The sequence below is a fragment of the Xenopus laevis genome, chromosome 9_10L (genome assembly GCF_017654675.1).
Source record: "Xenopus laevis strain J_2021 chromosome 9_10L, Xenopus_laevis_v10.1, whole genome shotgun sequence".
Classification (NCBI taxonomy): domain Eukaryota; kingdom Metazoa; phylum Chordata; class Amphibia; order Anura; family Pipidae; genus Xenopus; species Xenopus laevis.
This window is the reverse complement of record NC_054387.1, coordinates 50,049,963-50,075,212: the sequence shown is the minus strand read 5'-3', so window position 1 is coordinate 50,075,212 and position 25,250 is coordinate 50,049,963. Positions and strand designations below refer to the sequence as shown.

Here is a 25,250-nt window from a genome sequence, read left to right as displayed (position 1 = left end):
CCAGGCGTATTTTCGCCAGCGCTCCGCAAATTCACTAAAATCTGAAGTTGCGCTTAGGGGTAGCGTAAGGTTGCGAAGTTACGCTAGCGATGGTTAATTTGCATACGGCGCCAAATTGAAGTTACAATGGAGGTATATGTATCAGCACTACAAATGCCTGGGAAACCTTCAAAACAGCAAATAAATTTTTATTTTGCCCTACACATGTGCCCACTGTATAGTTAAGTTGCCACGAGTTAAAAAATGTAGGTGGGAAGGAGGGGAGCCCCAAAAAAAATTTCGATCTTTTTCAGCCTATCACCCATAATAAAGAAAAAACGCCAGCGTTTTTTGGGACTTAGAAATTTTTTTTACTTTTTTTGAAGCAATCCCTATCTACTCTATTGCGCTTCGCCTGGTCTGAGGTGGCGAAGGAAGTCTAGCGCAAAAGGTAGCGTTCAGAACAATGCGCGCATTAGTGAATTTGCGTAGTTACGTCCGTTGCGAAAATTCACCACGCGTGAGGGTGCGAAGTATGTTCTTGGTTTAAGTAGTTGGCTTGCCAATTTAGAACTCCGGGAATGAATATGGCAGTAATCACAATATTGTGTCTGCCGAATGCATGATGCAAGCAAGTTCTGCTAATGCTGCTGCACCTTGTGCGTCTCCTTACAGATTTAGGTACGCCATGGTAGTGCTGCCGTCTGTTTGTATCGAACATGTTTTTGTTTGACCCTTGTCAATAAAGCAGAGCATTAAAAACAGTCCTGCATTCTGGATAGTTCATGTGAAGTGAAGTCGTATTTGTTGACCATTTCCCATTTTTCCAAAGGTTTGACACCCGCAAGTGATTGTATTGACTTCTCTGCCAGGCTGGTGCTCCTATCAGGAGAAAACTGCACCGGCCCAGGGTTCTTCCAGCCAGCAACACGGATCGTCCTCTTCCCGCCTCTTCTTTCGGCTGCGCTTGTGAAGTACAGTAGAAAAAAAATGTAACGAAAAAGACATTTTATTTCATTCTACTGCGTCTGCCCCAGGAAATTTGAAAAACCCTGAACCCTGGGTCAGTGGTTTTCTGCTGATCGGAGCACCGGCCCGGGAAGTCAGGTAAGTAAATGTAACCACTTGGGCGTGCCTAACTTTTGGCACCCCCAAGGAAAAATGGCTTTATTTCCCCTTTAAAATAATAAATTAGTATGATGCAAACAATAACATTGAGACAGTTTGCAATTAAATAACCCACCAAGATTAAAAAAAAACAACTGTAAACTATAAGCAGAGGAAACAGATTGAATGCGGGTGGATATGGGACAAGGTAAATTTGAGCTAATATTGTATCCCATAGCAACCATAGTAGAAAGACTGCTGATTAAGTGCAACTTTGCCTTACCACTCCGTCACATGGTTTGCTGCAGAGGGCATGATTTTAACTCGCATACAATGACGGGCCTTGAAGAGACACACAAGCTTACAAATTTCATAGTGTGATCATAATACTAACACCTCATTTTTTTGTTCATTATTTTTAAAGGCAAACTGTACGCTGGCAATCCACCAACTTTTAGGATCAAGTGCCCATTTCTGCCTGTCTACTCCACTGTACACAACTTAGCTATGAGGCCGCCCTGCCCAGCTTAACCACTGTCATTTGTAGTATGCATGTAATGCTGGATGAGGAGTCAGTATGTACCCAGATTTGAAGTGGTGACCTTCCTTGGGATTATTCTACTAACAGTATTAATACCAGTAGCCCTGTATTTTTTCACTTGTTTAAGATTACATTTAACCCTTTTTGGAAAATACTTACTGTATCTGCCAGTGCAACCACCTAGCTGAGAGACACCACCTTAACATTTCTTTTCCTTACAGGGAAACTATACAATCATTTAGGCAGCCATCTCTGGCCATTGTGCCTGATCTTGTGTTTTCAGAAAGAGCCAGCACTTCACGATGGAACTGCTTTCAGATAAGCTATTGTTTCTCCTACTAGTGGAACTGAAGGGGTCTCGTGTAGCAATGGCTAGAATTGAAAAAAGGCTATATGGCTCAGGTTAATAAGTGGATAACACATAACACCATTATGTTGTACAGAGCTTATCTGCTGTGTAACCTGAGCCTTTTCTCCTTTGAATGGCTGCCCCTATTGCTACACAGCAGCTTATTTATATAAACAATAGTAGTGTTCCTGAAGCAAACACACCAGTTTTACCATTGCAGGAAAACACTGCTTTATATTTGCATTTTTTGATGTTACTGTTCCTTTAAGCACAAACAAGCTTAAAACAAGCAAAACCAGCCTATTGGGTTTATTTAATGTTTACATTATTTTCTAGTAGACATTAGGTTTAGACTTCAGAAAACCCCATACCTGTATAATAACTTGCCTGCAGAATGGATTGTATATTGCAGCTTCAGAGCTGTCTTAAGGGGGTCAAAGGCAAAGTAAACCATGATAGGTCAAAAGTGGAGACAGCAACAATCTATATTGGTATTGCCAATGCTGTGGCTCTTAAAGGAACAGTAATACCAAAACTACCAAAATACCCACAGAACTCTTCTATATATTATCTACTGTAGTGTCATTGTAGGCTTGCCAGCCACAGGGGAGAATTATTTTAAAATGGTCATAAATAAAATGACACTACATAACCTGCCGTACCTCCTAATTTAAAGTATGTTAAAAAAGCAATAGTAGAATAAAAGAACGTGTAAATTAAAGAAAGAAGCCTCCAAAATAAAAAATAAATATAATTTAAAAAATAGAACCCTCTAAAAGAAAAACAGTAGTAAAAGAACATTCAGAAAAACAGAACCCTATAAAATAATGAAAATAGCATTTAAATAAAAAAAAAGAACTATAAAATATAAATTAAATAGGATTTAAATCTTTAAAAACCCGCTAAAAAATTAAATCACATTTAAATTACAAAAACACAGAACCCTCAAAAAAGGAAAACAGAAATAAAATAAAAAACACTAAAATAAATGTGAAACAGAAAATTAAAATAGTATTTTAGACCAAAACCTTTGAAATAAAAAGAACAGACTTTCGCTTATAATTAATATTCCATCTCTTAATATTTTAATGTTAGATTTCATCAATGCAACATCGTTTTTTCTTTTTTTCATTTTTTTTTGGTAAAGAGATATTTCACTATATTTAACATGATTCCTTACAAATTAAAAAAAAAAATCCAACCACTCTCAAGAACATAAAATAACTAGAATAGCAGAACAGACCTTTTTTCCTTTACAACCATTAACCCCTTTCTCTGCCAGAGGGGCCAACAAAATAAAAAGCGTCCAGAACAAGATCCGTCACACGACCGCCTGGCGGAGAATCCGTTTAATCTATTGCACTTTGTGAAGAAACCCCCCAAAAAAAGAAGAAAAAAAAGAAAAAAGAAAAAACAAATTAAAAAAAAAAAAAGTACTTTTTATTTTCTTTTTTTAAAAATAATAAAAATATATATATATTTATATAATTCATATTCTTTGCCCACCTCTGGGACAGGGTAACGGGTTGTACGATGGCGCCAGAACTTTCCTTTCTCATAAAGACAAAATCTGTTTACTGATCCATGCAGCATCTAGTTTTTTTTTGTTTTTGTTTTTTCATTTCCCCCCAACCCAGTTAAGAATAGGTTGTGGACACGTGGCTGTTCCACTGACCCAAACAGGGTGTCCCATGAGACCAGCCGTTTCTTTAAAAGGAGGGGGGAGGATGCAATTTACATGTGACGGTAGCACACAGACACGATGGAAGGGAAATTAAACGAACACCGATCTTATTGCACGTGGCGCTGGAGCGAGGGAGAATGGGCGATCACCGACAGTCGCGGGTTGGAATCTCTTTGCGTCTTGGTTCACTCACAGCCCTTGTCGCTAGAAGTTTGCGTAATGGCTGGGTCAATCGACATACATCGGGGAGCTGGGGGAAACTGGCATCTGCTCCAGGATTTTGCCAACATACCCTGCCACGTCCACTGTGCGCTCTTCATACATCAAGATGAAGGGATGTTTCTGCAATTGGAAAAGAAAAATCACAAACTACAAATCCCAGCATCCCCAGCTGGGACCTTTTCTTTGACTAGCAGCCAATATGATCCTTCAAGCAGCAGAATGGCACCCAAGGCCCTGTAAGCGTCTGGTTAAAGCCCCACCATTCACACAGCTGCATCTGAAGGTATGAGCGGTAGCCATACACAGGCTAATAAAAGCTGCTGAAAGACCGAGTCAACAGCTTATTGGCCTGTGTTTGGGGCCCTCTGACGGGCTTCCCCAATCGAGATCTGGCTGAGAGTCGGACAAATGTCGATCGGGCAGGGGTAAAAATCCCGTGGGATTGTGCACTGCATCATCGATGCGGTCCCACAATCTGACTGCACGCATTACTTTTATTATGATCTGATCGTTGGGCCCTAGGGCCCGCGATCGGATCAGCCCAATATCGCCCACCTTCAAGGTGGGCATATCGGGGAGAGATCCACTCGTTGGGTGAAATCGGCAAATGAGCGGATCTCTAGGTGTATGGCCACCTTTTAGTGTATGAAGGCTTCTGGGTAACAAGTTAACAAGCTGTGAGAGGCTCAGAGAATCTTCATTATTGACTCATTAAGACTTAATTAGAGCTCTCTTTAGAGGAAAGGCACTAGAGGAAGGATAATGGTAATAAGGCAGAGAGGGCTGCACTAAGGGATCACTAGAAAAATGCTCTGTGTTAGAAGATTGGTGGATATAAAGGGGCCAGATTTCAGATTTAAAATTATATACACTTGGGGAGGGCGCGCTAACATAGCTGGCGTTATTGATGCCGGTTAACTGCAGTTAGACTGTTTAAAAGCCAAGTTCTGATTGGTCGTTGTGGGTTATGCTCCAGTTAGTGGGGTGCGATAGGATACCAAAATATTCCCACTTACCAAAAGTTCTTTGTATTTTGGTCTTTTTGACTCGTCCTTGGTAAGGCTGGAAAAATACAAAAATACAATTATTAACGTCCCTGAGACAGGAAAGCTGTGATTGAGCAGAGGCTGCTATACAACAAGGGCTTTTGGAAGATGCATTACAGTAATATGGGCAATAGTGAAGGCTTCCTGACTCCCAGTGGCATCCAGATTGAGGCTTTAATACTAAACAGACATTCGGTCTTGTTAAAAATAATACACATACAGGTATTTGGATCTGTTATTTAAAATCCCTTAATACAGAAAATTCCAAAATAAAATCCTATTTAATCAAATGGATTAATATTATTATGTTGCTTAATGTTAAAATCGACTAAAAGTATTTTGTGGAAGAAATATGTGAGGGGTCCAAAGCAGTGGTTAGATGGCCCCAGCCTGAAGTTCATGCCATTATGCTTTCCCCCCATTATAGTAGAAAGATGATTAATGTGCCATACATTTCACAGTCAGCAGGTGGCAGTATGCAATGCACTTATGATAGTAACTGAAAAAAAGATGCCTATTTTCTGCCTTTCACCAGCAGGTGGAAGCATAACCTAAGCAGCAACTAACTCTATGTCAGGAGTGCCCAAACTTTACTAATACGAGATCTTCTTTTAGTGATGTTGTCCGATTAGGATCTACATTCATGAAAACATAGTTTGCATTCTGTTCCATAAAAAATACTACTTAAATATTGATTTATGAAAATGTATATAGCGATATTTAACAAACAACAATTTCTCATGTAACCTTAACATAATAAATATCTGAATGAAAAGAATGAAACAGGAGGGTGATTTAGTCAAGCTGTTTGTTGACAGTGTCTTCAGATCTACTGATCACCAGCTAATGGTCTACTGGTAGATCCTGGTCTACTGGTAGATCCCGATCTACCTTTTGGGCACCCCTGCTCGATGTGATGCCCTTAAATCAATTAGGTGTTACTTCTCCTTAAATTTTATCTGTGCTAGGTATACACAGGAACCATAGCATAGCCCCAGAACCTAACTGCCCTTAATGCACTGGGGTGACTAGTATCCCCATCCCCTGCCTTATGATATAACCCACAAATTCATTTACAGCACTTACCACTGATTCACAAAACTGGTAAAGCTCGGGGAGAACTCTCTCTCTTCCGAGTTGCTCAGCTGAGGGGGGTCCCCTTTCACAACCTGTGTCAGCTGATCAAATACACTGTTCCACTTGGGGTATGGAAACCGGCCCGTAGCCAACTCATACTGAGGAGATGGAGAGAAAGCAGCATTTGGCATACTGAATACAAACGCACAGCTCAGAGTGCTTACTATATATCTTATAATACAAAATTCATAAGTGACCCATTTTTAACCCCCTTAACGTTGCCAGCTCACTCCTTAATTCCACCCACGTACCACTGCGTATTTAATAAGTAATCAGTTGAGGTACATGTTGGCTTAGATAACAGTGCAGCCTGCATTTCTGCTGACTGCCATCCATATGGCATATGGATTTCATATGTGGCTTTTATTAAAAGGGATCATAAACTAAACACTAGCTCTTAAGGGGTTGTTCATCTTTAAATAAACTTTTAGTATGATGTAGAGAGTGATAATCTGAGACAATGTGCAATTGGTTTTTATTATTTCTGGTTTTTGAGTCATTTAGCTTTTTATTCAGCACCTCTCCAGTTTGCAATTTCAGCAGTCTGGTTGCTAGGGCTCAAATTATCCTAGTAACCATGCTCTGATTTGAATAAGAGACTGGAATGTGAATAGGAGAGGCCTGAATAGAAAGATGAGAAGAAAAAATAGCAATAATAATAAGCAATGCTTAGCCTTACAGAGCTTCTGTTTTTAGATGGGGTCAGTGATCCCATTTGAAAGCTAGAAAGTCTCAGAAGAAGAAGGCAAATAATTAAGAAACTATAAAAAATAATAAATTCTATAACATATTAGTTAACTTGAAGCTGAGCCACCCCTGTAAACATTTTAAGGCAATGTCCAAGCAGCAGCTTGCCTTCATTACTCAATCTGCAGCAGATCAGGGAAAGCAAACTGCTCATTGCCTGGTATGGGTGATGAATGCTTTTCTGATATAATGTAATTCAAGTAGTAGGGACTCACTAGCGTGATCCCAAGGCTCCACACATCGGACCGGACATCATATCCTTGCCTGGATGCACTTGGGTCTATCCTTTCGGGCTGCAAAAGATACAAAAAAAAAAAATTATGAAATTAGAAATGTCACCACACTGAGCCAATAATAATGCAGTAGGCTGCTCCCTCTGCTCTCTGGGAATTGTAGTCCACCAACAACAAAATTAACATAATATATTTATACACAGTTAGGTACACAGAGGCCCAAACAGCCCAATAAATAGTGACAACTTACAGCAGCCAAAACCCACAGATTGCTAGTCAGGGCCTGTGGGCATGGCATTTTTTTTTTACTTGTTGCCCATTAACCATGGGGTGCAGGTGACCAGTGGGCTAATAACTGGTGTCCTCTGGAGGGAAGGCCCTGCTAAGTATGGGGCCCAGTGATTACTGGAGGGGCTCTGCTGATCTATGTCTGTGTAGAGCCATGTTCTTTGCTTCTCCAACTGTAGCTGAAACTTCTAAATACAGCTGAACTTGAGGGTGCAATGCAGCAGTTGCATGAAAGGTTTAGATCCCTGGATGCTTAAAGTATGTGACCATGGGCAGTGGTCAGGCAGTTGAGGGCCCCATGATAAGCGGAGACAAAAAGGGACTTAATAGCTATGGGGTACTTTCCCTTCTCTAATTGTGTTGTGACTAGGGTTGGCTGATCCCAATGTTAATAGGGAAAAAAGATAAATACATAGGAAGGCCGGTATTTTTTTTCCAGAAAAGGTGGCAACCCTAGTTGTGACCCTTCCAAACAGAATGATGCCTTCATTATCCTAACAGCATCAGATCAGCAGAGTGTAGCAACCAATCAGCAGGCAGCTCTCACTTTTTTGTACTCGTTGCTTTCAATGAGTTAATAGAATGGATCTCACTCTCCCCATGTTAGTCTACAACATGTTAGTCTACAACAGGAGAGAGCTCCAACAGGTTACCGCCATGCCAATCCTTCCGCCGGGGTGACTAATCCTGTAGTAAAATCCTCAGTGACGTCAGGGCATTTGAAATATGCATGGGCTTGTTTCTCTACCGAGTCAACCTTGGCCGGTGGCCAACAAGAAGCCACAGGAAGATCTCACTCGCTCTGTATTTCCTTAAAATGCAGCGTGTGCGGGAGAGAGAGCAGGAGGGGCGGGATGTATAAATAATTGGATTTATTTTGGGGAAGGCAGCAGGAGAAATATGCATGACGGATGCTCTCTGCTATGTCAACTTTGCCTGTAACTGGTGCGGGCGCAACGTAACGAGTCAGAGGGAAATATAAACCCACATGAGAGCAAACCCCCTTAACCCTTTTTAGGCTGGAATATAATTCATAGTTCTGCTTTTTATGGGCATAAATGATCATGTCTGGCCTTGCCCATCATACAGCTAGTAGCACAAATGAAAGTGCTCCTGCTGCAAGGCAAATGTAACGCCAGCATGGCATTACTCCGAAACACTATACTGGTATGGGACCGTTTATCCAGAATGCTCGGGACCTGGCGTATTCCAGATAACGGATCTTTCTGTAGTTTGTATCGTCATACCTTAAAGGAAAAGGAAACCCTGTAGAAAAAAAGCCCGTACCCCCAACCCCAGCAGACTTTACGGTATTCATCTTGCGGGTCCTCAGTAAGCTGACCATATGTCGCCGCATGCGCAGTTGGAGTAATTTGACGGTTTTCAACAACTGCGCATGTGCCGAAATTGTCAGCTTACCGAGGACCCGGAAGATGGATGCCGTGAACTCTGCTGCCAGAATCTGCAACAAGGGGGGATAAAGTATGGGGCATTTCCCCGGAGGGGCAGTTAGCCTGGGGGGAGGAGGAAGGTGGATCTACGTGGGGTGGGGGGGTATGGGGTTTTTTTTCTACAGGGTTTCTGTACACTAAAAAATCATACAAACATTAAATAACCCTAAAAAGCTGATTTGGATTGCAGTAAGAATTGAATCAAGTACAAGCTACTGTTTTATTATTACAGAGAAAAATTAAATTGTTTTTAAAAATTTGGATTATTTCATTATAATGGAGTCTATGGGAGACGGCCATTTCTGGATAATGGGTTTCCGGATAACAGATACTATACTTGTACCAGATTTCCAAGTGCTATCTAGGAACAGCTAGTCTACTAACCAAAACATTTTTACATAGCTGTTTAAATTCTGTGCCATCTTCATGTTTAATGACCCAGGGCACACAGCGCTATCAGTATCACTTAGTAAAAGTGCAAATTATACGCACACAATCACAGCCCACCAAGGTATCCCTTATATGATGTAGTGTTAAGATGCCCAGTGTCTGCGCATAGCAGCTTAACATTGGATGGGAACCTTTAAACAGCAGAACAATGGGAAACTTCTTATGACTTCCTACAGTAAAACTACTGTAATCCCCAGCAGGACATTACTAAGAGCATAACATTAGCAGCACTGCTCCTGCCCTCCTACTGTAAGGCTACTGTAACCCTGAGTAGGGTCGTATTCAGGGATTATGCGGTTAGCAGAACAAAACAATAGTGCTCCTGTCCTCCTTCTGTAAGGCTACTGTAACCCCCAGCAGGGCATTACTCAGAGAGCATACAATTAGCAGCACAAAAGGATACTGCTCCTGTCCTCCTACTGTAAGGCTACTGTAATCCCCAGCATGGTATTACTCAGATAGCATACAGTTAGCAGCACACAATGATACTGCACCTGCCCTCCTAGTGTAAGGCTACTGCAACCTTGAGCAGAGCAATAGTTTAAGATTATATAGTTCGTAGCACAAGGGAAACTGCTCCTGCCCTCCTTTTTAAGGCTACAGTAACCCCCAGAAGTTACTGTAATACAACAGAGATGCAGTTAGCAGAACAAAGGAAAACTGCTCCTGACCAACCATTTCACAGCAAAACAAATACAGTGAAATCTCAATTTTACATACCCAGATTTTAAGGGGCAGATTTATTAAGGGTCGAATCGAAAATTTGAATTTTCTAAAAAAATTTATGGTTAAAACTGTCAAATTCAACTAGGGAATTATCTGACTATTCGGCGCTTAAACCTGCTGAATTGCTGTATAAATCAGTGGGAGCGGTCCAGTGAAAATTTTGGAGAGGTTTGCAGCCTTCCTTAAGTTCGTTTTTTTTTTTTTTCAGAGAAAAAACTCGAATAGAGCTTGATCGAATTTCGATTTGAGTTTTCAACTCGGTAAAATTCGTCCGAGTTTAATATATTAGATTTTTATAATATATAATCGAATATTCGAATTTGAGTAAAATCAAATTCATGCGAGTATAAAAAAAAAAAAAAAAAATCACATGAATTTGAAAATCTAATATTTATAAATTTGCCTCTAAATTTCCCTAATTTCACCCAGTTTTTGTATTCATTTTACACAAGGCTCTGACATTGAGTGCAATTCACCAGACACTCCTGTGTATTTGTCCCTTAGTAAATAACCCCTATATTATCTCCAAGGAGCCTCAGGCTTAAGGTACATAAATAGCCCCGGTGTTTCCTTGCAAACAGGCACTTTCACTTATATGGTGTGTACTGCCACCCTGCTGCTTACGGAACTTCTGCCAGAGGAACGGCGGCCCCCAAGGGGCAGGCAGCGATACTTGTAAGGAGAATTCCAGCGCCCCGGCAGCGGTGAAAATAGCAGAGGCGGAGGGGGGGTGCCTGTGACATCAGCCCCATGCAGAATAATTCATGAGATGCTCAGCTCCTGACTAAGTGCCTTCTATCAAAGGGATAGATGTCGTCACCCAAATTCTTCAGTGCTTTAGCTGAGAAAATACCTTGGCTTACTCATTCAGAATGAGCGGGGCAGGCAGGCGGGGGTGCTTTATGATGTTATAGCAGTGTGGGACTTCTGGAGGCTAAATTTAGACCATGACATCACTTGGGCCGGTGCCCATGCTAATAGCTTCCAAGGCTTAGCTCACGTCTCAGCTTGCGTAACCCCATGTGGCTCCTATGATAAACATAACATTGCTCAGCCTAATCCTGAGCCCAGCTACCGGCTGCACTTGTCAGTGCTAAGTACTCCGACAATCCCACCTTCTGCTTACACCAATCAAATTGTTCTATCTGCACAGACAACCGCGACCAAGGCTTTAGAAATAGGGGCAAATCTTTAACAGACGAGACGCATCTCACAAATAGTATGGCACTAGCGCTTTTATGCCTTACCAAACTGGAATATATATTTAAGTAAATATTGCCCTTTTACATGTCTTGCCTTGAACCACCATTCCGTGATGGTCTGTGTGCTGCCTCAGAGATCACCTGACCAGAAATACTGCAGCTCTAACTGTAACAGGAAGAAGTGTGGAAGCAAAATCTGTCTGTTAATTGGCTCAAGTAACCTAACAAGTATGGTTTGTTGGTATGTTTGTGTGCACAGTGAATCGTACTATCCCAGGGGGCGGCCCTTATTTTTTAAAATGGCAATTTTACCATTTATGATTACCCAATGGCACATACTACTAGAAAAGTATATCATTAAGAAAATGGTTTATTTACATGAAGCAGGGTTTAAAATATGAGCTGTTTTATGCAATATCATTTTTATTAAGATCTACATTGGTTTATTTACATGAAGTAGGGTTTTAAATATGAGCTGTTTTATGCAATATCATTTTTATTGAGACCTACATTGTTTGGGGGTATAGTTTTCCTTTAAGAAGGGCATACATTTAAAGGGGTTGTTCATCTTTATATTATCTTTTAGTATGATGTAGAGAGTGATATTCTGAGACAATTTTCAATTGGCTTTCATTTTTTATTATTTGTGTTTTTTGCGTTATTTAGCTTTTTATTCATCAGTTCTCCGGTTTGCAATTTCAGCAATCTGGTTGCTAGGTACCAAATTACCGTAGCAATCATGCATTGATTTGAATAAGAGACTGGACTATGAATAGGAGAGGGGCTGAATAGAAAGGTGAGTAATAAAAAGTAGCAATAACAATACATTTGTAGCCTTAGATAGGGTTAGTGACCCCCCATTTGAAAGCTGGAGTCCAAAGAAAAAGGCAAATACTTAAAAAAAAAAACTATAAAAAAAATAAATAATGAAGACCATTTGAAATGTTACTTAAAATTGCCATTCTATTTAAATGCTAAAAGTTAACTTGAAGGTGAACCACCCCTTTAGTGGTGTTTTCCGAGTGCCATGCCGCCGGAGATTTAGACTCTAGCCCGCGGGAAGGCATTGCGGGGAGATTAGTCGCCTGAAGAAAGGGCGATTTTCTGCTGGGCGACTAATCTCTCCCAAATAGCATTGTGTGCCTCTACCCTTAAGGAAGAACTTTTTTTGTGCAGTTAACAGGCCAATAAGGTGCCTACTTGGTCTAGAGGAGCAAACTGGCAGTTTATATTGTTCCACCAATGGCAGTGATCATCTAATCAGTGTCATGATGACATCAACTTTTTCCACGTCTTACATCTGATATAAAAGGGGGTAGTTCAACTTAAATAAAGTTTAAGTATGTAGACATTGATATTTTAATAAAAAATTAAAAGCATTCTGTTGTATTTTTATGTTCTTTCAGATGTCCCCCTTTCTAACACCCAGCAATCACTGGAACAACAATGCACAATGGCTGTCACGACAGACATCATGGCAATCAAAATGTGCTAGGTGTGCGGTGTCCACCTCTAATCACATGACAAAATACGGTGTATAAAAAGGAGGGTTCTGATAGGATAATGATGCTCTCAACATCAGGTGGTCCATAACAGGTGGGGCACATTTTTATTGATCAGTGTTTAAAAGAACATCCTGGATGTTGCTGGACTCTCAGCATGCTTTAACCTTTGATAAGATATAAAGATATGAATTGCATATAGCCAGCTAAAGCCTATTTTGGCTCCTGCCTAGACCCTAGTTAAGGGTTAAATACACAAACAGGAGGACAGCACTCCGGTAAAAAACAGGTTTTTATTGCTGAGTACTGTAGAAATACATAGGCCTTACGCGTTTCGGGAACACCTTCCCTTAATCATAGGCTATGATTAAGGGAAGGTGTTCCCGAAACATGTAAGGCCTATGTATTTCTACAGTACTCAGCAATAAAAACCTGTTTTTTACCGGAGTGCCGCCCTCCTGTTCGTGTATTTACTGTTGGCAGTGGGGACACTGCGGACTGAGCACCCGGCACTACAGGGGAGCAGCTAAGTGGTGATGAGTTGAAGCGGTCCTAATTGGTTTTGTGGAGATTCCTAGTTAAGGGTTAACAACTCCTGACTGAACCCTCCCAGCAGAGCACCAGATGTCAGTGGCTATTTTTTACTGGGATAGGAAGTCCTGACGGCACATTCCTGTCCCCTGAACTCATGCTGGGAATGACCCAACGTGTTCCCAGTGACGTGGAGATGCTCCAGGGCTGCAGTTCTCCCTACTTAACTCCCAAACTTGGCTTGGAAAGTCACAGGCAGCACATTGTCTGCCTTCAATAAAGAGAGAGAGAGTCACAGCCCGATATGGAAAACAAGGGTCAATTCTCTGGGCCGGGAAGGGGAAATTAGCCACCTCCCAAACGGATATAGTGGGAATCTGTCCAGGAATAAAGACTGATCTGCATTGTGACATCAGACAACATCCACTACATTTAGTCACTTGTAAACACACATGGAGATTTAAGGGGTACAATGCAAATATATTGAATATTTACTCTTATAAGTGATTAAAAGTGATTCATAGGGATTATTCATCATTCCCATCAGTCACTGCCCCAGTGGAGCTTACAATCTAAGTGCCCTATCACATTCACATTTATGGTCAATTACATCAGGAGCCAATAAACCTGCCTGTATGTTTTTGCGGTGTTGGAGGAACTTCTTGAAGATATTGCCTTGGCATAAATAGGAGATTATAACATGCTTAGTATCAGTGAATAAGACTAGCCCAATCCCTTAGAATCATGTTCCAACTAATTGTGTATTACCTCATATTTTTCAGGGCATGACCCTAGTACTTCATTCCTCATTCACACATCAATGCAAAGCATTCTGGATAACTACATCTATGAAAATTGAAGATGGTGGAAAGCAAGGAGTGTGGGCGATTGATACAATATTAGCAACTTGGGTCCCTGTATTATTAAAGCCCTTTTATTTAGAGACTTATATAAGGTGCACATAGGACATCACTTACTGCCATGTAAGGTCTGCAACCGGCATCTCTGGTCTTGGCAATGGAATCCACCAGCTGCCCGCTAATGCCAAAGTCACAGAGTTTAATGTTTCCATTTGTGTCCAGGAGAATATTGGAAGGTTTGATGTCTGTATGAACAGGAGAGATAAACTCAATATGTTTTAGGTCTTAGACATCAAATATTCTAATAGTAAATTACTATATCAACCAATGGAAGTTATTCAGGACGGTTTGGTTGAAAAACAAGGAAATGACCTGCTGATGGGGTGTGTCCTGGTACCAAAAAATATTTAAAAATATTAAAAATCTATCCTCTTCCCCTCCCACCACTTGTTTCCTGCTAGAGATTGCACTGGGTTATTCTCATAGAATTCAGTGGACTAAAATAAACCTTGTGCACATGTGGCAAAGTCGTGAACTAATGGATCGTAATAGAGACCTGTGTGGAGAGGAATGCATCAACCTACCAAGGCAGACATCGCCTGACGGGCTTTTCTACCCTGCCCTATCAGTTGAGCAGCCCATCAGTAGGACCCTACACAAGAGCCAATAAGCTCTGGGTAAATTCCTAGCATAAAGACAAGAGATTCACCAAACACAGAATTTTGTGCCTGATTTAGACAAATCTGAATCCTGGATTTGGTGCATCCCTAGCCGTATCCCTGCATCCTAATCTAAACCCATGTCATTTTAAAAACCAGGACAAATCAAAAGCAACAATCTATTGTTCTCAAAATATTACGGTCTAATTTTAAAGGCAACTGACATTTTCCAATAGTTTAATATGTCCATAATGAAAAGTACAGATCAATCTGCCTGATCACAATTCACACAATGCTTTTGTCAACAACAACAAAACTGCTTTTAAGTTACGAGTCAATGTAATGGCTATTAAATGCAGTGTGTGTCTGTCCCTTGCTGCACTGCTGGTTTTGACAATGAAGCAAGCCTTTACTGCTTAAAAAAAAAGACAGAAAGACACTGCAATCTAGCAATTACATTTACACATAACTACTGAAAATGTGAATGATTGTCGTTTGGTCAGTTGCTTTCGAATGACAGTTTCCTTTATTAGACAAAATGTGATTTTTGGGTTTACATTGCGGTTAAGGCTGGTTAGTTCCCAGAGTTCCCATTGGATGTGTCTGGTTACAGGTTGCTGCTGGAATGTAGCTCTCAGAACATACAGTCACACTCACCTCTGTGAATGATTTTCAAGTTTTCTTTTAAGTGATTTAAGGCTTTCACAGTCTGTGGAATGAGAAAGAGATGAGAGAGATGAACACAGGGGAAATGGCAGTCACAAAACCTATAATAATACCCCCTCCCTTAGGTCTAACTGGTCTCTAATGTTTCTGAGTCACAGGAGCAGGTATTTCGCTGGCTTTGCAATTATATCAATTAAAAAGGGAGGTCACCAACATCAAGGAAGGGCAGAAATGAAACTAAAAGCAATAGATGTGCCTCAGGCATATAGGCAACAGATGATTGACAGCTGAGAATTTTAAAGGAGACGTATTGTGGGAAAAACCAGAATGTGCCAGTGCATTAAACTAGTTTAAATATAGGAAAGTGCAGTGTTTCTGGTTGATTTTTTGAAAAGGTATTCAAAAACCCTACTAGTCCCACACTTCTGCTCGACGTGCTGCCTCCTTCCCCAGACTATGCAGGGGAGCCGACGGCACTCTACACTGTAGGATATGAACCAATCAGCAGCTAGGCTGACCTGAAGCCAGTCTTTGCTTGCGTGACTGCAGGGCTGTGATTGGCTATCCCCCTCCTACTGTGCTTCTGGCAGGGACCATTAGAACACACCCACCCCTCATTTAAAATACGGACAGAGACCATAACAGATCTATAGGGAGCTCCAATAAAGGGGCAGTTTTAGTGATAATGAATAATAATTAATGAATAATTTTTAGCCGAAAGGGAAACCAGAGCCATATATTATTCATTATTGCCTACAATATTAGGGGGATTTCATTTATCCTATATGTCTTCTTTAAATGAGTTTACAGCAAGTATGGATGTTTTAATTAAAAGAATTTTGGTTTCAGGTCTAATTTAAAAATAACTTATTATACAGCTTTTTACGTCTGGATGACAAGTCCCCTTTCATTAATATTAAATAATTACATTTCAATTTTATGAATTTAAAATATGATTTTATTTAAAGTTGCGTAGATTGCTTCCATTCAAAACCTGCACAAACGCAAAGGCGAATTTCACCTTTAAATTGTGCCACAGTCTGGACATGTGACACGCATGTGTAGGGGTTGGAGCAGAGAACACACTCACCGCTAAAGTGATTTTGCCTAGGATTTCCTCTGGAATAACGTCATCTAAAAAACTATATACATATTTGTAAAACTTGTCGAACGAGGTAGCCATGAGCTCCATACAGATCCAGCAGTCACCCTGCAAGGAAAGCAAAGCCACATCATGACTGCCTCTGCATACACTATAGCTCATCAAAAGTGAGACAGAACAGGGTGCAGGGTTGTTCTCAAGAGTTCATTTGGGGAGGGAAGCCTGCGCAGGGGCCTTATGTTTTAGGGATGGCTATAATTCTTAAAGTACAGTGCTCCATTGAGGTTTACCTTACTCAAGATCACAAGAATCAGAATTGTCACTAGGTACAATAGTTGCATTTAATTTCGGGACACTGGAAGCTAAAAGGATATTTAATACAAGGAGGAAAGAAGTAGGTTAAGTGAAATGAGAACGGATATAATATTCTGGGTGGAAGGTAAGTGGACAGGAAGAGGTCTGGAGACTACAACTGAATCATGATAGGTTTTTAGTAGGGGCAGAGCACCAACCTCTCTGAATAGTGCTCCGTAAAACTGGACTATGTACGGGCAGTCACTACTCCGCATCACCACATCCAGATCCATGAGGAGCTGCTTCTGTTCTTTCTCATCCACTGTGGAGCGAATCCTCTGCAATTAACAACCAACACATATTAGCCCGCACTTCAGTTACAGGTCAGGAACCAATTCCAGCTACAGCCCTGGGTATCTGGGGAAAAGAAGTTCTGTACAGGTGGGAGAGGGGTCAGTTCCTTCCAGAGCAGTAGGTACAGTGGGTTCCCTGGGTATCAGGGGTAGGTACTTTCTGTGCAGGTGGGAGAGGGGTGGGGATACACAGTCACTTCCTCCCAGTGCAGTAGGTACAGTGGGTTCCCTGGGTATCTGGGGTAGGTACTTTCTGTGCAGGTGGGAGAGGGGTGAGGATATACAGTCACTCACAGTGCAGCAGGTACAGTGGGTTCCCTGGGTATCAGGGTTAGGTACTTTCTGTACAGGTGGGAGAGGGAAGGGGATACACAGTTCCTCCCAGTGCAGTAGGTACAGTGGGTTCCATGAGTTACTGAGTAATGAACTTTGTATGAAGATGGGAGGGTGGGGATACATAGTCAGTTCCTCCGTGGGCAGTAGGTACAGTGTGTTCCCTGGGTATCTGGGGTAGGTACTTTCTATGCAGGTGGGAGAGTGGTGGGGATACATAGTTCCTCCCAGTGCAGTAGGTACAGTGGGTTCCCTTGGTATCTGAGGTAGGTACTTTCTTTGCAGGTGGGAAAGGGGTGGGGATACACAGTCACCTCCTCCCAGTGCAGTATAGTTGATATTTTGAGTTCTGATGAGGATCATTAAAAGAGGCACAACTCACCTTAACAGCCATAATCTGCCCACTGGGAGTATGACTCATTTTATTAACTGAGCCATAAGCTCCCCGGCCAATCTCCCCTAGGTCCTTCAAGTCTTCTGCTGTGAAGTCCCAATGTTGTTCTGGAGACAGCTTTAATTTTCCAGAGGATTCAATACTGTGTGTCCGCAACCTCTCTCTGTTGGGAATAACAACCACTGTTAGAATTGTGACACAACAAATGACAGATTTGCTAAGTGCAACAACATTAAGTTTTTTCTTTTGTCAACAAATACATTTATCCAACATCAAACAATATGGCAGCACCACTCATAAACGGAGGAGTTGTCTGCACTGCATAATAACCTATAGCCTTATACTGTACTCTCTGAGGGAAACAAAAGAACAGCAGACAGCAATTTTAATCACGAAACAACCAGAGTTAAAATTCTAATTGGGAAAAACTGGCATCATCAATTAAACAAGACAAACTCATGAAGATCCAATATTCCCTGGTGCCTCGTTGGCATTAGCAGAAGCGCTATCTAAATGCCAATGAACAGATTTTCTTTAATGTGATTCTGAGAGCCAAGAACAGAGTGTATGTATCTAGTGAATCTAAACAGATGTATTACAATTTAAAGCTCGACCAGGGTTGGTTTTCAATATCACAGATCTGTAAAAGCCATCAGGAGCAGCAAAACATCATGCATTATATAGAATGGCTGCTTTTTTGCATCCAAGATTGCACGGCACATATCTCAGATTCTCGACATTAAACTAGAGCAGATAGAAATGTGGTCAGCAACAGGATGCTTAAAAAGGAACATATATTTATGAGCATGGGCATAACTACAGAGGAAGCAGAGGTATAGGGGCCCCATGAGGACTAATTCATATACAATTTCAATAAATATTTGTAAAACAGGTCAACCTGTAGACATTTTGGGGGGCTGTTGGAATATCAGTTTGGCGTGAATATGTATTTACTATCCTACATCTTCTTGAAACTATGGGTGAATAGCTGATAGATTGATCAATTCCATATGCATTTCATGAGCTACGGGGGGAACCTGACCAAAGGTTGGGCCTTCAAGGGAACACCAGCCAAAGGTTGAACTTTTAAGTGAGGCTTAAACAGAACAAAGTTGGATTACCACTGCCTTAATGATACTATCATGAGCCAATCACAATGGGGCCAATGAACTAATCGAAACAGGTTTTAGCGGACACTCATTGAGATAATTATGATCCAGTCAAATGAAACTCATTTGGGCAGGTGTTCTTTTTTTCAAATGACTGCAGGTGTGACCTGTAAAACGGTAGGTAAAGATGAATATCGGAATAACAAAGGATAGTTTTCAACAAAGATCAAAATCTTTTACAAAACACACTGAGCCAAAAGCTGGAACACTAAAAACACCTAAGACGAAACAAAGAAATGTTGGGTACATGGTGTCTAATGTAGTCAGGACCTTATAAATGCGGTGACGCGGTTCTCATTCAATGGCATTTTCGAACCTGCGAAATTTTCATCCACATATTGGTGGTCAGGCCTCCCAAAGCCCCATACAGGGGAGAGTAAATTGCTGGCCTAGATCAGTCAAGTTGTCAGCGTTTACAGACCCGTGTAATATGTCACCTTAACATCTGCTTGAATAAGAAACCAATGCCAATGGATATTGGTAATTTTATCTCCCTTTTTTTTTTTTTTTTTTTTAATGCTTATGAATTCCCCACCAATTAGCTGAACTGAAGAAGCCGATTGGATGAATGTTGAAACATTTTCAAGAATAACCATTGCTTTAGCACTACTAGATACTGCATGTCAGGCATGTCTTCTCTCCTTTTCCCTTGTTCATGCACCAACCCACTTCTCATATCAAAGAACGTAGCTTGATGATTCAATGTTCTTAGTCCAATCACCACCGCTTCCGAGCTATGCTCGTAAGGTTTTTTTTAAAAAAAAAAAAAAAAAGTCCAATGATTAAAGCAATGATCTGCATTTGATCCAAGTTCTTTACCACATTTGCCACTTCTCATATCCTCCTGCACGTTTACAAACCCCTCCTCATTTCCTGTTAGAAAAAACTAGCAGCCCAAACAGGATGTGACATGCACAAAGTAACTGCCCTCTCCCAAATACATTTTTTGATTGTTAAAACATGCCTTTTATTTTTCTGCACTCAATGGGGTATGAACATTTTTAATTTAGTTTTTCTTTCTCCCCCACCCTCCAATTCAGACCAACTGATCGGGGCACGTACAGCCTGTTTTTTGTTGCCTGTTCATTTGTGCTCAACGCCTTCGCGCCAGACGTCCGCAAATCCTGTTTTTGGTATGATGTCTCAAGTTTTCTGATGGCGTCCAGTTTGTGCATCCTTGGAAGACAAATAATCAAGAGAGACAAAGGAAGAGGATTAAATACACGAATAAATAAAATAAGCACTATAATGAAACTGTTCAATAGCAGATACAGGGACTAAGAACATTCGGATGAAGTTGTATTAGTCCCATCAACACCAGTAAAAAAAATAAAACAAAATAATAACAAGGTCTACAAGATCTGGTGACAAATTCCATTTAAGCCTTCATAGCAGATGTTATACACAGAACCCTTGGAATGGAGAGGCTTGTTCAAGTATCTCATCACGTTAACCTAAAAAGGTCTAGAGGATGCTGAAGGTATTCCCGTTATAAATAATTCTTCTTCCCAGTCAAAGGTCATTGGAAGAAACTCAGATAAGGCCAAACTATCCTCAGAACGGTCTCTAGGTGGTCTAGAGTATAGTATTAGTATAATAGTAAAAGAATGATCAAAAAGCACCCAAACTATGATGGTAAAATACCCTTTACTGTTGTACGACTTTCATTATTGCAGCTATAATGTCATTTCTATTTTGACATTTGACAGAGCAATAAATCCATGGTAGGTATATAGCAAAAATTGTACATTTAAATTTAGCGTGAAACAGGTCAATCAATGCTTGTCTCCAAGTTAGAACCTATCATTGGGTAGTGTTTATTCTTCAACTGCTCTTATTCCAATGATTGTTGGTCGAATATTGGTTTCTCAGAAAGCTAGAGATATCATGGCAATAAATGTGCTAAACTAGAAGAAGATGGCCATAGGTGGATTTTCATTAAGGCTTGGGGAGGCTAAGCCTCTCCAAACCGGTTTGCCTAAAAAATTTAAAGAAAATTAAAAATCTTCTGTCTCACTTATGTATCTTTTGGAGCTTGTCTGTGGGGAGGGGCATAGGGTTCTGCTGACTAGTGTCTTTAAAAAAAAAAAATCTTAACCTGGTGACTCCAGTGATGTCATCATGAGATGTTGCACTGAGATTTTGGATGGGAAAGTTTATGAGCGGATATGAGTGCCAAACACAGTTAGGGAATAGGGGAGACTGAGCTTTACCTAGGATGGGTGTTGGGGATCAGGGCCAAGAGACAAATCAGATGCTAATCCTCCACCTGCTTGTCTGGTATGTGGGGATTATTTCATACTTACATTTCACAAAAAATAAATTCCATCAATGGCAGTTCTTGATCTATTCAGGTAAGTGTTAGCTGAAACTGTGAAAATGTGATGCAGTCATTATGGTAACACTGTGACCACATCACATTTTCAGATATCACCTACCTGAATAGTTCAATGGAACCATTGTGACTGGATATTGGTGAATGTTTCCCTAAGTGGGTTGTTCACCTTCCAAACACTTTTTTCAGCCAAGTTATTTTCAGATTGTTCACCATAAACAAAGCCTTTTTTCAATTACTTTCCATCTTTTACTTCTTACGGTTTTTTATGGGGTTCAGTCTGGCAGCGCAGTGATCCAAGAGCATCTGGACTGTTACTATTTGCAACAATTATTTGATACAATTAGCTAAAACATTTCTTATCAGTACATGGGGAATATTAGCAACTATTGGATCAGTTCAATTCAGCTTCCTCTGGATAAGCTAACCTAACAGATCAGTTTGGCTACTTTCACTTACACACAAATGTTGTGTTGATGGTTGAATGCAAGTTTTTTTTTCTTAACCTCATTTACTATTATATTGTATTACATGAAACTGCAGTAAAAAGGCAAATACTGTTTTTTGCAAGGGGGCCAAAATATATCTGCATTATACTTTCTATATATAAGATCTCTCATAAATGACAGCTAACACATCCCTTGTGGTTTATGTGAAAGTAGACCAATAAACATGCTTTAATGTTAAATAAACCAATCATTGGTCCGGATTTACAGTAATGTGGATGAACTGAATTTTTTCTATAATTTTGATGAGTCCTATGAATATTATTTTCAAAATAGTCTGGGCTTTGTCCATGGCAAGTGGAAAACGACTTAGTACTTAACCATGCATTCTGTGGGCTCATCAGCTAGAAGATGGTCAGACCATTTATGGGACCGATTTCATACTGTAGTGCATTTTTAGACAAAAATCCACCCTGTGTGCTCAGGTGAAATATAACTTTTGCTAATGTTTAGGCTATGGGGCTGAATCAGCTGTTTCTCCTCCAGTGGAAAAATCACAGGTGAAGAAACTGTTGATGTAACATTAGACTTTAGCCTACTCAAACAAAAAGATCACCCTCCGCCTATGAAGATGGCTCTCCCAAACAAAAGGAAATACTCAGGCTTAAGACATCTAGACATTGCACTTATTCCAAACATATTCACGGATGGCTTATGATCTTCATACATAGTGTCCAGCAATGGTAGCCAGATAAGTGCTTGCAATTGTCAAAAGGTGGCAAAGTACTCTTGTTCGTAAGACCCCTTTCCCCATAGTGAGGTCTCTACATCATTCTCCAGATACATTCCTATTTGTGCCCTATAACCCTTCATGCAGGTGCTGGAAAATGCTCAAACTCCCTTCCATGCCCTTCCTCTTCCATTTATATGCTAAGCTATGTACATGGGTTGTGGGACAAGCATCGAATAGGCTGGAGTACAGAAGTAAATCAATTATTACCAGCCAAACATATACCTGCTGCTCAGTCCTCACTGTTAACTTTGGAGAACAATCATACTCAGAACCCTGACACTGAACATGCACAGCTGAAACCATGTCCAGATTGGATTCAATTGCTAATGCTCCTTTGGTGACCTTGCAGAGAAGATGATCCAAAGATCAAGTGGTGCTTGCCAACCACACATTGCTCTTGTCAGGTACAGTTGTGAGACTACCTGGTAATACAGTTCAGGAATGTTGGAAAGGCCTTGGGAAGGTCCTGGGGTTTTGTTCTCCTTTAAGCCTTGTTGTATCTCCAAGGGTTATCATAAAGTCATAATAAGCTCTGGATAATGAGCTTCTAATGCCTATCACTATCCCCTGGATTGCCTATGCTTTAAAGCAAATTCTCACTCTGGAGAAAGAAATTGAATTTGACTTCTCAAGCACTAGTCCTATAAATAAACCTTTTAGAGCCATCGGGCGCAACAGGCGATCAGTCTGTCCCCAAATAACAGGGATCCCTGGCGGAAATACTTACACGTGGGTACTCTGAATAGTTGGGTTCAGTGTGAATTTTGCTGTCGATTTGAAGGCCGGGTTGGCAAAATTCAGCTTCAGTGCTTTGCGTTTACCTGAATTGGGGGGGAAAAGGGGATATTAGTAGTTTTACAGAAAAGCATGTTAAAGAACCAATAAAACCAAAAACGAAAAGGTTTATTGGACTTGACATACGATTTATCCCAATCCTGTATTTGTATACAGATTTTCTTTGAAGCAGAAGTCCTGGTTTTTATCATTGTGAATTTGTATTCAACTGTGTTGTGGTCAGTCATCATTTATTTGAACCCCATCCTGGTTCCATGTATTCAATAATGCCTCAAACTATACACATTTAGAAAAGGTGCTACATTTTAAACAGTGCAGGCCAAGAAACCATTACATATAAATGCTTTTAGGGCCTTATCATTGTCTGATGTCAATGGCCCTTAAAATAACAAACTTACTACATTATTAAACTTGGTTGTTTCACAACTGCACTAGACTGTTTTAAATGGTTTAGCCAAGTCGTATGTAGGATGACAGCACCAGTTAGCAACCTACAGACTTCTTTGGCTTTATTTATCAGCTATTGCTGGTTGTGTATCAAGCTGGCTAGCAACAAGTTCCTTATATTTAGCATAAGTAAATCTAGAGCAACTGGAATTGTTGAGTAAACATTGGAGATGTTTCACTACTTACCCGAGCAGCTTATTCAGAACTGACTGGGAAGTGATATGGGTCCTCGGGCATATAAATTCTTCCAATAAAAAGCATTTTTGACCACGACTACGTTCTTTGATTAGGGCCTCTTTGCACTAAGTCCTCCTTTCAATTTTTCAATTTTTCTGCGATACTTTAGACCCACACCTCCTAATTCCATATCACTCTTTGACTGGTTCACCCAGATACCATACTCCAAACTTTGATGTAGAGTGGGGCTGCACCTTGTGTAAACTTATGACACTGTGATATTTTATTGTATTTAGTCAATCATATCCACAACCTTGCATACTTCAGTTTCTCAACTGTATAATTTTTTTTTTGTTTTTCCTATGTTTTTTTTTTTTATTTTTTTTTCTGTTTTCTTATGTTTCCTATTTTGTCCTAATTATTATTTGTGTAAAATTCATAAAACTACTTAAATAAAGAGTTATAAAAAAAAATAAATTAAAAAAAAAGCATTTTTGACAGCTTTGTCACCCACAGCAGCTCAAATTTATTGCAGGTGACAAAATCTCCCTGTGGGCCATTACCCTTACAAGAAGACAGAAGGGGGTGTGGCCTAGCAATCCATGGCAATGGCAACATGTAATGGCAGTTTGTTCACAGCCAGTTCAGAGAGATATTATAAAACTAAGCCAATATAGATATTCCCCTGGTATAAGCACAATTCAGCAGGAAAAGCCCCCTAAGTTTGCTCATAGCCTGTACAGACCGATACCAAAAAACATGGCAGCATAGGTATTCCCCTGTACTAAGCACAATTCAGCAGCAACAACCCACTAAGTTTGATAGTAGCCTGTACAGAGAGATACCAAGTATGCGCAATATGTTGTTGCTCTAAAAATACATGTTAATAATAATAGCAGCATAGGTATTCCCCTGTACCAAGCACAATTTAGCAGGAACTGCCCCCTAAGTTTGCTCACAGCCTGTTCAAGTAGTTGACTGTTCTGAAATGTGTGGGCATGTTGTCCCTTTTTTGCAGAATCAATATTCACTTGCCTGTGGACTGTGGTTGTTTACACAACCGCAGCCAAGAGACTGTTAATAATAAAGAAAAGCTGAAGACGATTTAATAAACTCACTTTTTCTCCCTAAATAAACAGAATGCAACAGTAAACCCAATAAGAACTGCAGATCCCCACATCAGTAAAATTACCCAGGCCTATTAAACCTGGCACAAGCAGGGAACACGGCCA

General features: G+C 40.4%; 1 protein-coding gene across 1 annotated transcript in view; it reads right to left on the bottom strand.

Annotated features, from left to right (window-relative positions):
* Positions 1–3,038: 3,038 nt before the first annotated feature.
* The window catches only part of map2k4.L (mitogen-activated protein kinase kinase 4 L homeolog), a 34,264-nt gene continuing 12,052 nt past the window's right edge, over positions 3,039–25,250 (bottom strand). Inside the window, exons 5-15 of the mRNA XM_018235435.2 lie at positions 23,327–23,420; positions 20,088–20,201; positions 17,845–18,019; positions 16,995–17,114; positions 16,471–16,590; positions 15,372–15,423; positions 14,173–14,300; positions 7,028–7,105; positions 6,015–6,163; positions 4,899–4,944; positions 3,039–4,002 (exon numbers count right to left, since the gene is read on the bottom strand). Of these exons, the coding sequence (XP_018090924.2) occupies positions 3,889–4,002; positions 4,899–4,944; positions 6,015–6,163; positions 7,028–7,105; positions 14,173–14,300; positions 15,372–15,423; positions 16,471–16,590; positions 16,995–17,114; positions 17,845–18,019; positions 20,088–20,201; positions 23,327–23,420 (1,190 nt within the window). The 3' untranslated portion in view covers positions 3,039–3,888. The remainder of the gene's footprint in view (positions 4,003–4,898; positions 4,945–6,014; positions 6,164–7,027; positions 7,106–14,172; positions 14,301–15,371; positions 15,424–16,470; positions 16,591–16,994; positions 17,115–17,844; positions 18,020–20,087; positions 20,202–23,326; positions 23,421–25,250) is intronic.